Below are 15,316 nucleotides of genomic sequence, written 5' to 3'. Positions count from 1 at the left end.
AGAAAGAGTAGGGGAGGGAGAAAAAGGAGAGGCGAGGATGGATGATTGTGAAAGCATGAGTACGCAGCGGAGCATTCAAGTGTTTGTGCATGTGAAACCATGCGTGGTCCGGGTACCTTCTCAATGAGAGTGTGTGTATGTGTGTGAGGATCTCGCTGGTTAGTTAACAGCAGGTGAACAAGAACATAAAAATATGATGAGTGGACATATTCCATATGTCACCCACATAGCAACTAATATATCACACGTAATGTACACACAAGCATTTCCACACATACCTTACTGTATGATGTATTTAAAGGGAATGCAACTAAAGAAACCAGCCACTGGAAGTTAATTTATTTTCTGCGACCACTGAAATGTCGACTGATGGCATTTAAAATGCCAGCTGGCATCCCCCTCAACCTGCTCTCTGTTTGTTGTTGCAGAAAAAGTTAGCTACATTTTTTTTTTTGTAAGAACAAGATTCGGTAATAAATCACTTTGCTGTGTTCTGTAAGATCATTAGACCTACACCTAACATTCAGCGAGGGTAAATTAGTGATAGGAAAAGCACAGGTGTAACTAATAACATTGATGATGGCTTGGTTCCACGTAGATGTGCCAGTAAACCGTGACAGTGAGCCAGCAGGCATGCCATCAGGGCTTTGGAACTGGCACATGCAAACCTGCACTAATCAATATGTTTATGTCAACAATATCAAATGGGTATGAAAGCAGCTGCTCGAGATGAAAAGCCCGTGGGAAATTAATGCCACCTACTGCTATTTTCCTAATTTTTGTAAAGCCTTTAAGTCTTTTTTGTTTGTTTGTTGGTTTCATTATTGCTGCCTGTGATCTTAAATTCCCATTATCGATAGACACAGGCAGACTTCTGCTATACAAATTTAACAGGTGAAGAATGTCCATCAAAGCCAGAAAACAGAGCTTAAAAACAAGTGAAAACTTTCCATTTTCTTACAGTAATTTCAGAAGCTAGTTTCTGATCTTCCAAATTGCAAAAACACAAAGAAAGCAGCTTTAAGTAATCATGCTAATGATACCTTGTACAACCAAAAGCTAGACCGCAATCAAATGTACAAAAAGTAATCCAACATACCCACACACTACAGTCCGCACACCAGTCAGCTCCTGCCTCGCTCTGCTCATTATGATGGTTCTTTACAGTTTATTTAAACAAAATCTCGCTGTTGATGTAAAAAAAAAAAGTACCTGTAAAAGCCCCCCCTGCAATCAACCTGAATCATATTCTTTGTTTAAAACTACCATTTCAAACACCATTTTGTATCTTTGTGTAGCACAGCCAGTTTTTCTTTCCCACATGGCTCCATTCACTTTCTTTTCCCAGAAGCATATTATGGAGTGATCTTGCAACAGGGGATTATTGTAAACTGAAGTGCACATTGTGTCATTGCAGCAAGGACAGAAAGAAGCTGTGCAGGGACATAAACTCTCATTAAACCTTTTAAAATGCTCGGCTATTTATAGAAAATCTTGCAGATATATTTTGGAGAAAATCATTATTATAAAACTTATTGTTCTAAAAAAACAAAAACAAAAAAGAGGGAGAGAGACGCACAAACACTCAGATACACTATACTCACAGTGACAGTAGCCAGAAGCCCCTCAGGCACATTAGCTACAATGATGCCAATGAGGAAAATGACGGCCTCCAGCCACGTGTATCCCAGGATGAGTGACAGGATGAAGAAACTGACTCCCAAGAAAACAGCCACACCAGTGATGATGTGGATGAAATGCTCGATCTCGATGCTGATGGGTGTCCGGCGGACCTCCAGCTCAGATGCCAGAGTGGCGATGCGACCCATCACCGTTCGGTCACCGGTGGCTATCACAATGCCACGAGCTGTACCTGCAGTAGGGGGTCATTAAATTTAAATCAGTCATTCTGTTTACCACAAAGGGACATTACCGATAAAATTAGTTCAATGTAACTGCCTTGACTCAGTTAAAATTGGTTTACAGGAGATTTCTGTTCTGCAGGGCATAATACTGTAATTAGGATGACTGTGCAATAGATAAAACAAAAATAGGCCACCAAAAAAAACAGCAAAACATGAACAGCTGCACAGTGGAGACAATATGAATTAAAATAAAACGTGATGATGATTTCACTCACTGGCCCTCCTTCCAGCAAATAGTGGTTATATCCTTGTTTTAAATGTGTAACTAAAGTTATTACTCGGATGTAATACAGGGTCTCATTCCAGTCTTTAGTGTAATTATGAAAAAGATTATCTAATAGTTGTTTTCATAAGCCGCTAGAGGAACAAGTACGTGTGAAAATGCTCTTGTGCTATGTCTCAAAGTACAGCAGTAACTATTAAATGGGAGTTATTATTTTGAATCTGAAAGAACATTTTAATGGCTTGCTTAGTCATGTAAATCTGACAAGTGAAGGTGTTTGAATGTGAGAGTGCAAAGCTGTGGTTGGTCCAAAGGGGAAGGCTGCTATGAAGCTATGAGCTTTGTTATAAAGTCTTGCTGTCAGTGATTTCTTTTTTGGTGGGGGGTACAAACTGGCCACCTCTCATTTCTTCATATATTTCTAGGAAAATGGGAAATAGTTCCAGGATTTATTGAAACATCCTGAAGCAGAGATGGAAATAGACTATGCAAGACAAAAAAAGAAGAGTTTGCACAATTTTAATGAGTTTGAAACTCAATATTCTGTCCAGCCACCTCTATACTTCAGCACAGCTTGAACTCCTTTGTGCAAGCTTTCTTCTGTTAATGACGAGTTGAACCGAAAATGTCAAATTTTGACTCCTCGCTCCCATAAGACCTGTTGCCACTGATTTTCCGTGCACTACACGTGCAATATGACACACCTCAGCCTTTCCTCCCTGTTTTCCTTCCTTAAGAATGGCTTCTTGACAGCCACCTTTCTACAGAGACATTTCTGATGAGGCTTCAGTGAACAGTAGATGGATCATCTGAAGAGTCAGATGCATCTCCCGGGTTTTGCCAGGTCTTTGCTGAATTATTTTTCTTAAGGACATGACTTTCAGATAAAAAAAATCATCTACAGCAGATGAACAGTAAGACTGCCACTTCTTTGTCCTCCACTTGTCCAGTTTCCTAACACATTTCAAGGACTCACTGCACATCTTACACAGATATGCCAAGTTTTCAGCTAATAGCTCTTTGGGAATCACAATGTTAGTGCAACAATACTATTTTACAGCTGTCAGTCCGTGTTATGTTTGACATTTTTTGTTGGTTCATCTAAAGAAATGCAAGTATGTGTTTTTGCAAAGTGTCTAAAGACCCAATTTAAATTTGATTTTTTTGGTTCGTTTGTTATTTGTCAACAAAGCACTGCTTCATCCCTCGAATTTAAAGTTAGGTGCCTTTTTTATGCCTGAATGATTCGTAGATCAGTGTTAGGAGGCTTTAAAAAAAAGTTAAATATTAGGAAATGAAGGGTGGCTCAAGACTTTTGCACAGTACTGTAAATATGTGTCCTAAGCAGTATGTGTGAGGTATTATCTGATCTTTTAATAGAAATGTAGTTCCTGGTTGTCAGTGAATCAGGCAGCAATAAAGAAAAAAACTCAACGATATTTGTTGGGAAATGAAAATGCATGGTTCTGTTTTCCTGACATTAATATTCAAGTGATTAGATTTTAGCCATTCATGCAAATGCTGAAGTACACAGGAAAGCCTCAAGGTGCTCTGGACCAGAAGCCTGAGGTCCACATTCTGCATTAAATAGATATAAAACATTCACCAAACTCACCATTTTTTTTTTGTGCAATTAAAAGTTAAATTAAAGTCTTTGGATGATTCATCAGTTCAGTAGTTAACAACATCAGTTTGTTGCAGTCGCTAGTCAAGAAGCATCGGTTTTTCAAATGATGGCTATTTTTTTTAAGACAGCTCTTCACATGAGAGGTTGTGAAATTACAGACCACTAGGTGTGAGTTACAGCTTTCAGCTGGGTGACCAGATGCTCTCACTGCTGTAGTGAGACTCAGAGTCATATGCGAAGGGGCAAACAAATGCTAACAGCGTGGATACCGTGGGCACTGCAGACGACGTGCTCTAATGTGTAAACAATGAGGAGGTTCGATGGCGAGACATAACTGGCTGTAGAGCAGTGATAGATGGAGGTGAATTACAGGTGTTGGCCAGTGATCGGTGCTTGGATGGACTGAGCAGATGCTCGAGAAAGTGGATGAGGAGAGAATCCAGATAAGCAGACTCTACCTTATCCTCTGAAATGTGAAAACTGTGAGTTACTCTGGGTAACCAGCACAGTTTCTGATAGAGTTTGTTTTCCGTATGTAGGTATGTCTTTGATTTTTGGAGAAAAACACACTTAGTTATATACGATAACAAACCACAGATGTTGCAAATTAATGATTAATTGAATCATAATTGTGAATCTTTTATGATTTTTAATCGAATAGACATGCAGAGGTCCATTTTCAGCAACTGTCACTCCCGTGTTGCACTGGCACATTGTGGTAGCTAATGCAAGTTGATCACGTTTGAAAGCTAATTTATCATTTGAAAACCTTTTTCCAATTATGCTGGCACAGCTGAAAACTGTGCTGCTGATTAAAGAAGGAAAAAAATATCTTGTTGGGTGTCTGTAGCATCACCCTCTGTGGGTTTGATTATAGCCTTAAAATGTCCCCTCAAAAAATAACTTTCTTCTGAAATTCATCAGAGTGTAAGAAACGAAGAATATTCTGTGTGCTAAATTGCCAGAAAAAAGCTTTGTGCAACTGTGCTCTACTCGTTTACAAACCAGCACAATCTGGTGGGGACAATTTAATGAAGCTTCCTCTTGAGGACCTGAGCGGTGTGTCTTAAACTGTACTTGTAATCTTGCTCAGTTTCTCCCACGTCTTGTTCTACTCTGGTTAGGGCCACTTTGCAGTACACACCTTTTATATGCAATCCTGTTTCTTTTTAGGCCTCCAACTGAATAGCCTTCGATTTTAAAGACTTTCAGAATGTCCATTACTTCTGAACACATAAAAGCCTATCTTCCACACACCCAGCCAAATTGATTGTTTCTTTAATCAGCACATCTTTCAGCTGTGCTAACGTAATCAAAGCCCGTTAACATGCTAAACCTGCATTAGGGAGCATAATGTGCCATTTGAACACAAGAGTGCTGAAAATGGGCCTCCATACACCCACACAGGTATTCCATTAAACTACAGCATTTCTGACTGGTTTAATGTTCAATTAGTTGGAAACAAATGTGTATTTCAAAAACAAGGACAGACACTTCTGAGCTTGTAGATAAGTAGGATGTACTTTTTTTTAACACTTCACTTTCATAAAAATAAATAAATAAATCTCTAAATTAAGTCAGAAATGGCTCCACAAACGTGTGGCCAAAACGCAGATCTTCAAAGATAACGTGCAAGTGTTCAGAACTGTTAAAAAAAAATCTAGCTTCTAAAACTTCATAATAACTCCATCACCATTAGATGTTCTTTTAATGTACATCTTGTTCTAAGATCTATCTGATAAATCTGATAAAATCCCTTTGAAACTTTATGACTGACAGCCACTGACCACTCAAATTCCCAGTGATTCTATCTCAGATGGAAATGCTTATTACTAATCCTCATGCATTCAGCATGAGCAGCTACACACTGCGTGGTGCAGTGTACGGATCATGTACTGGAACACATTCACCGATGGGTGGTAAAGCAAAAATGATGCTGATCTCCAGATGGCTTAAAGGAAGACATTTAGAGCCGATAAGAGACAATCTTGGCCAGATGTGGCCTACTGACCCTCGACACAGTTGGTGGAAAAGAAACAGATGTTGCGGGTCTCCAGAGGATTCTCGTGCGTGAACTCCGGGGAGCGCGTCTGAGGCTCAGATTCTCCCGTCAGAGAGGAGTTGTCCACCTTCACAGGGAGAGAGAGAAAATGGATGTGAGCGCGGTGTTATCAGAGAGACTGAAGAGGTGAAACTGACAGACTGGAAATGGAAAAAAAGGACTTTATAACAACAAGTGATATAGCGCTCTTGTCTTGTCAAAACTGTGTTCTGATCTAGGTGCTCGCTGCAACACGGTGTAGAAATTTGAACCACTGAGAGAAACCTTCACCCTATTCGGCAACAGCGAGTGCAGCTGCAGAAAAAGCCTTTGATATTTTCTATACCGGTAGCACCTACAACATTATCTGATTTCCACACAAGTCACAAAAAGCAGATAAATTAAACCCAATTAAATACAGGTAAGATATTAGACTTGGTAATTTACTGAATGAGGAAAATGATACAATATTACATATCAGTGAGGGAGAAAGGTGTGTGAAACTCTAGGAGTAGCATTCAATTTAAAGGTGAAATGAATCAGGGATGACAATTAGGTGAGAGTGAGCGCCCTGTTTTCATGGTAGGTTTATTCCCATCCCCATGTAGAAAATGTATTATGGCTCAAACAAAGGAGGATCTGAGAAAAACGGATGTTCAGGATCATCACACTGGGAAAATGTTGAAATGTATAATCCTTCTCTGGAGAATTTGGACAACTTCGTAGTTAGACAGTCAAAAGAAATTAAAGATCTTTGTTGCTCACTTCAGGTGTGCTCAAGAAACAAAACAAAACCAAAAATACTACAGTTAAAGGCATTTGGTAGTCTGCCTGGTCGGTCACAAAGGAACTCATGTGAAAGGCCTGTTTTACAGTGGCTAATGATTCCACCATCAGAAGACTAACTAAACAACACTGGTGTATATAACAGGATTGTAAGGTTTGTGAAGCCCATCTGCATGTTTGCTACCAACTGCTTGAACAAGAAGGCTGTTCTGACAGGGCTTTATGGATCGGTTCAATGAGAAGTGTTGTAGAAAATATACATATAACGTATATTCACTGACCACAACGTTAGGTGCACTTGTTCAACTGTTGGTGCAAATATCAAATCAGCTAATACCTTGGTGTATGGTCAAGATGACCTGCTCAAGTTCATTTAAGTGACTTTGAACATGGCACAGTTGTTGGTGCCAGACATGCTGGTGATAGCTGCTTAAAGCTGAATGCATCACATCAAGTTCAAATGATCTCAAATCGGTTTGTCCAGCATGACAAAGAGTTGTAAAATGGGCTTCAGAGACATCAGATCTCAAGTCAACAAAGCACCTTTGGGATGTGGTGGATTGTGGATGTGCAGCCAACACATCTTTTTGTCTTCTTGCATTTGTGGTTTTTTCCCCATGTTTTTCACTTTATTGAAATGAAAAATTCAAAAATTATTATTTTTGAAATATCATTATTATTATTAATAATAATAGTAGTAGTAATGCATAATAATATCATGTCAGTGAAAAGCCCTGAGATAGACACTTGTGTTTCTAAAACCTTGTTGAATCCATGCCATGAAGAATTTAGTTTATGTTTAATCAGTGACCAAGTCAGATATTTTTTATTTCAGTTATCTAAACTGGTCCTCTTTATCTCCTTTTAAGACCTTTGTCAGTGTCAGATGAACCTTTAGGTCATATTTATGCAGAAAATATTAAGAAATCTCCAAGTGAGCGCGCAGACCTTATTCTGACTCGACATAAAAAAAGACGAAAATTTAATCAAAACCAGATTAATCTTTCACACAAAATATGTATACAAAATGCCCTTTCCCTGGCTCATCAGTATGAGGTGAATTCTGCAGGAACAATCTGACTCAGTTTTTCATTAAACTGCAAATCAGAAGCAGACAACTAGCCGCTCAAGCATCGTGTTTGAATGTGATTACGAGGTGGCTTGGAAGCGAGCCATAATGAAAGCATTTTCTGGGTGATGTAAATATGGTCATAGCTAACACAACAACAGTTTTTGCATGTAAAACTGCACATTGCTTGTTGGCAGGGGAAAAGGCTTTAACAAGAAGATGTTTAAAAAAACATTCAGGAAACATTATTGAAATCATGCTTAAGGGGAACTGGGAAAAATGGACAGTCTGATTACTGCAGCATTGTTGTGGGTTGGTGCATTACTTTGATCCAGACTAAAATATCTTTCAAGGACTGACAGCTGGTGAACAGTTTATCACAAGGCCAAATATTTTATCAGTTATTTGATTTATTTATCATTCCTGTCCAAGTCACCTGTACTTCGTTTACCTGCAAATGTTTTAATGCTCAGATGCTCTTTATGATAAACAATGTGCTAGAAAAAAGAGAAAAAAAGGTAGAAATACCAAAGTCAGCTGAGCTACTGTAATCCCACTGCGACTTCCAGGTTCCCCAGGGACGGGCCCAGCACCCCTCCCCTACCTTGCATCCGCTGGAAGAGATCACTCGAAGGTCAGCTGGGACGCGGTCTCCCCCTTTGATCTCCACCAGATCTCCCAGCACCACAAGGTCTGCATTGATCTGCATCTTCTCCCCCTCCCGGATCACCATCGCTTGCTGGCATGGAGAAAAAAAGAAGAGCAGGGAGAGGGAGTGTGAGGAAGAGAGAATGTCTGGGAACAGAGAGAGGATTTAGTCAGATGAGGAGAGAGGAGCGATATAAAAAGAAGAGAAGCCAGGGGGTATGGAGGTATGTAAAAGACAGATATAGACGAGAAGGGAGATGAGAGGAGGAAGACAGGTAGGGAAAAGAGGCGCGAGAAGTGTGTGAAAAGAGTCTAAATAGATTAAAGAATTAGGCAATCAAAGTGCTAGAGGTGGATAACGCAAGGGGAGTTTTTATGCAAACACACTCACAATCCAAAGTTGGCTCAAACATTTATTCTTCCTTTGTGCAAGCTTATTAGGTTTCCACTCAAGTGAGTGTGTAAGCCCTACTTGAGGGACGGCTTATTGATTCAGAAAGCTCTGAGACTACACAAACACCAAATGCATCAACTTACCTGTGGCACCATTTTCTTGAAGGAGTCCATGATTCGAGAGCTTTTGGCTTCTTGGAAGTAAGAGAAACAGCCAGTGACGATCACCACAGCTGCCAGCACCACACCCAGATATAACTGAAACGGAAAGAAAGCCATGTAACAGGGGGAGACGGTGTCTTTATCAACTTAGTTTGGTTCATGTAAGGTACACTTAAGCGCAGGAAATGGAGATTTATCAGCTTGAAACGGGTCTTAAAACAGTAAAACCTTAAATGTACATGTGCAAGAACAGAGTTCAGAGGGAAAAACCTGGGGGAAGCTCACAGACTTAGTGAGAGATTTAAAAAGAAGAAGTCATCCCAGAGCCGAAATCTTCTGTACTATTTTTGTTATCTTGGACAGCTCAGTTCTCGTCAGTCCAAGTGAGCATCTGTCACCCGAACCCAGAAAACCAAGGACTGAAACTCCAATCTGCGAGGCCACTAAGAGACGCTCACTGAGCTACAGCCTGGCTTTTTAGACTTATGGTTATGTAAAAGCAGGAAACATTCATTCTGGTGTATTTTTATTGCGTTTTTGGTGGCTATTTTCAGGTCTACTGTGAAAAGGCTGTTATGGGTTCAGCTCTCACTGATGCAAACAAGACAGCCAGGCACTTTGGATGAAAGCATCTGCCAGCTGGTGTACTGTATGTCTTGGACTCCTGGAAAGAAAAATTACAAAATCCTGAAAAGTTTCCTTTTTGGAAGGTGTCGCTTTCATTTGACAGCAACAACAGAATGTTTTGCTCTTTTACACTTCAGTGGGTTATTTTTTCTTTCTTTTTAAAAAAACACTAAGTCTGTGCAAAATCTTCTGAACCGGGAAACATATCTGTATCCGCTGAAAAATCACTTGTCAGTACTTAGAACATTTTTCTCAATTTCAGTGTTCAGTTTGCAGGTCCTGATTTTGTCTCCATGTGAGTTTTTGCAGATTTTAGTACAGCTCTTTTACCTCCTCTCACTTCAGAAAGAAATATTTCTGTTCACCAGCTCCATGGAAATTATAGAAACAACAGCTGTCAAGGCAGGTGACATTTAAATCAACAGGTTCTTTCCCAAATGTGAATTTTAACACCAAGAAATATATTGCGTTATTTCAGCGGCACTTTCAGAAGCCCGCTGGACCATTTTCTCAAATTAAACGCAATTCTTCAGGTCAATAAAATGCATCAAAGTAATGTAAAATTAACTTATCATCTGACAACAACCATATGTGAAGTACACTTAAGGTGGAATTTCTTCTGTAATAGCTGCCAGTACACTTTGCAAAGGCTCAAAGTGCCAAAGCTGCAGGCTGTCAGGGCTTTGAAGTAGCTTACCGGAGCATCCAGCTGTACATGCTCGGCGCTAAATGGAGAGATTAAACTGCTGGGGGATTAATGTGCACGTGTCTTTCTACTGTACGTTACTGTATATTATGCAAGAGCTTAATGCAGACTGCATAATGAGTGAGAGCCATAATGTGCAGCATGGGTGGTGCTTGGCTCTGTTTGCTCAGTGGTTGGTCTGGGTGTTTATTCGCGCGACTGCTAGGACTAATGCCAGTGTCAGTGGTTGGTTTTGTGCCACACTCGGAAGAAGGCGAGGACTCTATGTCACGGTGTAACCGATATTCTGTACTTATGGGGACCTAAGCCTGCTGTTTCTAAAAAGTATTTTTGGATTCATGTTACACTTTAGAAGCTGAGTTTTCCCCCTGTTCCTTTTCAGTTTTCATTCTTTATTCTGTTGGTTTTCATGTATGCTGTCTCTGTATTGGTCCCTGTGACCAGTTGGGTTTTTATGGGAAACTCAGAAAGGAGATTAAGATCTCAAGACAAAAACCTCTGCTGAGTAAAGGTTATGTTAAGAAAATATAACCAGCAGAAAAAGAAAGCCAAAGAAAAATCCACCTTAGTTGGACTAACAATAAGTGTGTAGCCACGTCGTGATTTGTGATGTGATACTTTTTCATTTTGATTTTTTTCTTCATTTTGTGAAGTGCAAGGTAAACGGCATCTCCGTCCATTATACTCAACTGAAGGCAGACATCTCTACAGCGAGTAACACACAAACCATCTAGATAGATAAATACCACTTTAAGCAGAGGAAAAGCTTGTCCTTTGAAATCTCTTTACTCTCTAGCCTTTGGTTTAAGATTTGATTCAAAGCAGCTGAAAGGTGTGAGGCATGTCTTTAATAACAATTCTGTATTTATACGAACAGTCATGTGAAAAATAACATTTTCACAGGACTCCTGTGAAAACCTAAAAGTACACCCCCTGACTCAGTGGCTTGTAGAACCACCTGTAGCAGCCATAACTTCAACTAACAGTTATCTGTATAACCTTATCATTCTTTTGGCTGCAAAACGACCACATAAACATAACCAGTCCTGCACTGTGCTGCTTTTTTCCAAATGTGGTGCTGTGCCTTATGGTCATTTAGTTTTCTCAGTCCAAAGGACATTATTCCAGAAGTCTTGTGGGTTGTTTAAATGCAACTTTGCAAAGCTAAGCTAAGCCGTGCTGCCATGTTATTTTTCGAGGAAGGAGGCACCTGGCAACCCTTTCAAACAAGCCAAATGAACATTTAGGTGTTCAGTGTTTTTCTAATGGTACTGTCCTGAATTTTGACATTTAACATGCTAAGTGACAGCTGCAAAGTTGGCAATGTAGCTCTTGGACTTTCCCTTAGCATTTCGCAGTCTGAAATTTGGGTGAATTTGCTGGGACATCCACCCCTGGGGAAACTGTGGCATTATGTTAACACACGCCTAACTCAGACCAGCAAACTGCCAAAATATCTGTTTTTATGGAGGTGGTCACATTTACTGCTCATCAATAATCAAGTGTATCCGATTGGGATCACAGGACTGCTACTCACCCTCTTAATCCCTACTGAAATTTTAATGGCATACTTAGTTTTTCACATAACTGCAATCTTCTTTGCAGTCATTTCATATTTAATTTTTATCCCCACTGGAGTTTTGAGGGGTCTAACAGAATGGTCAAAAGGATGTGTGATGTAATCAGATGAATTTTGTCACTGTTCTCACCCCTTTTGTATACACCTCTGCTAACACTGATTTGATTTATATGATTGTTGGTACAACTCTGCTTATGGGAAATGATGTTGAGTCCCACCAAAGATAGAAAAGGCAGGAAAATCCATAAAGTTTGTAAAATTTGCTAGACCTGGAGGAAACTTTAAATTTCATATAAAATTAGAATTAGATAAGTGCTCCACATAACCAGAGTACATCTGTCTGAACAAGATTAGAAGAAGTTAAAATGATTCTTTCTTATGCATGGACATGTGCATTTCCAGCTCTGTGTATATATCTGAAGGAGCTGTATGCAGGTGTTTGAGTTGACACCCTACATCAGTATATATAATGTATTTTATAACTGCAGCTGCCTTTGCTTTTCTGCACGTCTTACTCTGAGTGTGTGATTAATATGTTTGGTCCATATGTGTGCAGGTTTTACAAGCAGTTTCTCACATTGTCATTGGGCGGCTCCTCCTCTGTGGCCACCTGAATACTGTAGGCCAGGAAGCAAAGGATGGCCCCAATCCACAGCAGAATGGAGAAGCCGCCGAAGAGCTGGCGGCAGAATTTGACCCACTCCGGCGTGGTTGGGGGAGGAGTCAGAGTGTTCGGACCATCCCTGGCAAGATTCTCTACAGCTCTGGCATTGGTCAGGCCCTGGGGGAGAGCAATTTTTAGGAATAAATGTCTGTCTGCTGTCACAGGCAATCTTATTACAACACAATGGCCCAGTTTTCACCTTGGCTTAAAAAGCAATTTTACAGCTGTAGTTGCAGAACATCAAGTGTCCCCGTCTGGCCTGTTTAACATCACAAGCATAGAAAAGATGCTCATCTAAGATGCTCTGTTGGATGTACCTATTGAACATTTTCCTCTTAATTTCTTTTTGCCAATATCTCATTTAGCAAAATCCCGTGTAAATATCCAAAGTGCTATGATTTAATTAGAACAGATAATCACACATCTGATTAATTGACTTTGATTGATTGTCTTTGGAGCTTGACAAATGTTTGACATTTTTACATCTTGCACTATTTCGCATGGTGTAGAGCTTTGATTTTTTTTTCCATGCTCATCTTTAAAAAAGAAGATAAAAAGAAAAAATCTTATTGACCTCACCTGGAATGTTACAATTAGAATCAGCAGCAGATGTGGTGAAAGCAAAAAAATGATGTGGTTTATCTGCAATTTGTTTTTATCGTAAAGTGTGTAAGTTTATTTGAGTGTGCAACGGATTAAAGATGAAGAGGTGACACTGGGGAGAGCCTATGTTGACCAAAGTAATGCTTGGTCTCCGTTTGGATGTTGCTCTTCAGTCCGGGCAACGAGAGATTGCATCTCTGTACGGGATATTACAGCAGCTCTTTCTTGTGTGCTTGTGTGCAAGCGTACATGTGTACTTAAGAGAGTTTGTGTGTGGCTGACATTACCAGTCTGAGGTCCACTGCATATCGTTTCCCCAAATCATCCAGATCTATTTTGTGGTCATCCTGCAAAAATAAAACGTTTCTTTGATATTGAAGCCTCAAGAATCACAAGCGCAAAGCACAGGTGCACTACAGCACTGTTTATTTATTTATAAGAAACCCCATTAACCCCTGTCTTTCACTAATAAAAGAGTTTATTGTTTGTATCTAACAAGGATCCATCACAGACAGACAGACAGACAGACAGACAGATGAGTAAACTCTATTGTGTCTTGAGTGTGTAAACCAATAAAAACTGATTGTTTCCTGCTGCAAAAGAAAAGAAACCCATCCTGAAACACTCAATTTTCTTGTTTGGTGGCATATTTCTCCTACTGGCCCAATCCCAAGACATTTCCACTGTGGGTGAAATGGAGTTTGGCAGTGTAGCAACAAAAACTTCAGCCATCAGCTGTCAGGATTGTATCATTCACACAGGATGAAGGGTGAATTTCTTAGTAAGACAGGGAAAAATCCATATTTTTCCTCACCAACAGCCGCCTCACTAGCTGCAAGTAATTTGGCCACAATCAAGTAAAAAATTAGATAGTTTGTTTTATTTATAAGCACCTAAACCTAGTATTGATTAGGTATTGTCTGGTGGTAGTGAAAATGATTTCTGTGGGGGAAAAATGCAGGAAATCAGTAACTAAAGAAGTATATGAGCCAGACAGATCAAAGCAAAATTAAACACTTCATCACAAAACTTCTCCTAAGTGTTGACAGTATCAAAGGGATTCTTTTCTTTAATCAGTCACAAGCCAATCTGATAACTGACAAGAGCGACTTTATCAGAGATAAAGTAGCAAAAGGCAAAACTTAGCCCACTTTTCATGGACATCGCTTGGCTTCATTCTGACAGCACCTCAAAGAGCTACAGCTCTGCACAAGACGAAACTCTGCACTACACTGCTGGTGGCCCACAAATTATTCAGTATCTTTCCGAGTACAAAGAGGAGCAGCCAGAGGGTGGCTGAGCAGATAGGAGAGGACAGACTGGCTCACAACTAGTCTGCAATTGACTGCACTAAACATGTTGGATTGCCATTTTGTTTATGGGTCACCGTTTTCATTTATAGCCTTGTTAAATAACCTGGTGTCTTTGGAGTAACACTATTTGGGGATCATTTGGTTGCAGCGGCATTGGAATCAATCACTGTGCCGAATGAGTATGAGATGGAGCAGCGACAGCTTGTTTTTCTTACCAAGGCCACCTCCTTCTTCAGCTCATCCAAGTTCTTTCCCTTCTTATTCCTCTTCCCTCCGTTCTCGGCACCACACTAGGGGAAAAGAGTGCAATAACTATACATTAGGGTATCATCGTAAACCTAAAATAAGTGGGAAAAGTCACTTGCTTGGTAGGCACATTGTGCCCAGCCATTTACATTCAGAGCGACAGAATGCAAGCATCAATGTGAACACAATGGACTTTGTGTTTTCTTGTTTATTTCAATCTCCTGACACTGTTGGCAAACCATTCACCGAATATGGACGAGAAAATATCTTTTTCTAATACTGCAAGTTCCTCATTTGTGAGCGCGAGCGAGAGTGTGTGTGTGTCACGAACAGTTGGAAGAAGTGTGCATCATGGAAATCATCTGCCGCTGTCAGTCTCCTCCTGGCGGCACGTGTGCATGTCAGTGAAGGAGGGATATACAGCGTGAATGAGAGGAGAGTGTGAGCAAGTGACACAGTGAAAAAGTAATCAGAAAGAGCCAAACAGGGAGCACAGAGCCGGTGGAGTGCCTGAAATGTGTCTGGCATAGCAATTTCCCACCACTGTGTGTGAGGAAGATTACCAGGCTGTCCTCCCATAAAGCTAAATGGAATGGGCCTGATGGAGAGAATAAAAGCAAAATTACGTAATTACCCAAATAAACAGCAAGCCGAGAACAAAACTTATTGAGGAGGAAAGCCATTATCCTGAGATGTTACTGTCT

At 40.1% G+C, this 15,316-nt stretch overlaps 1 protein-coding gene across 2 annotated transcripts in view; it reads right to left on the bottom strand.

The window, feature by feature from the left end:
• atp1a2a (ATPase Na+/K+ transporting subunit alpha 2a) overlaps window positions 1–15,316 on the bottom strand; it is a 51,516-nt gene that overhangs the window by 35,873 nt on the left and 327 nt on the right. For both annotated transcript variants that reach the window (XM_040014393.1, XM_040014401.1), the window contains exons 2-8: window positions 14,582–14,656; window positions 13,341–13,400; window positions 12,364–12,567; window positions 8,857–8,970; window positions 8,276–8,410; window positions 5,787–5,904; window positions 1,605–1,873 (exon numbers count right to left, since the gene is read on the bottom strand). In XM_040014393.1, coding sequence (XP_039870327.1) covers window positions 1,605–1,873; window positions 5,787–5,904; window positions 8,276–8,410; window positions 8,857–8,970; window positions 12,364–12,567; window positions 13,341–13,400; window positions 14,582–14,656 — 975 coding nt within the window. The remainder of the gene's footprint in view (window positions 1–1,604; window positions 1,874–5,786; window positions 5,905–8,275; window positions 8,411–8,856; window positions 8,971–12,363; window positions 12,568–13,340; window positions 13,401–14,581; window positions 14,657–15,316) is intronic.

This window comes from Simochromis diagramma, unplaced genomic scaffold (assembly GCF_900408965.1).
Source record: "Simochromis diagramma unplaced genomic scaffold, fSimDia1.1 OVJJ01000205.1, whole genome shotgun sequence".
Taxonomy (NCBI): Eukaryota; Metazoa; Chordata; class Actinopteri; order Cichliformes; family Cichlidae; genus Simochromis; species Simochromis diagramma.
This window is presented reverse-complemented; position numbering and strand designations above follow the sequence as displayed.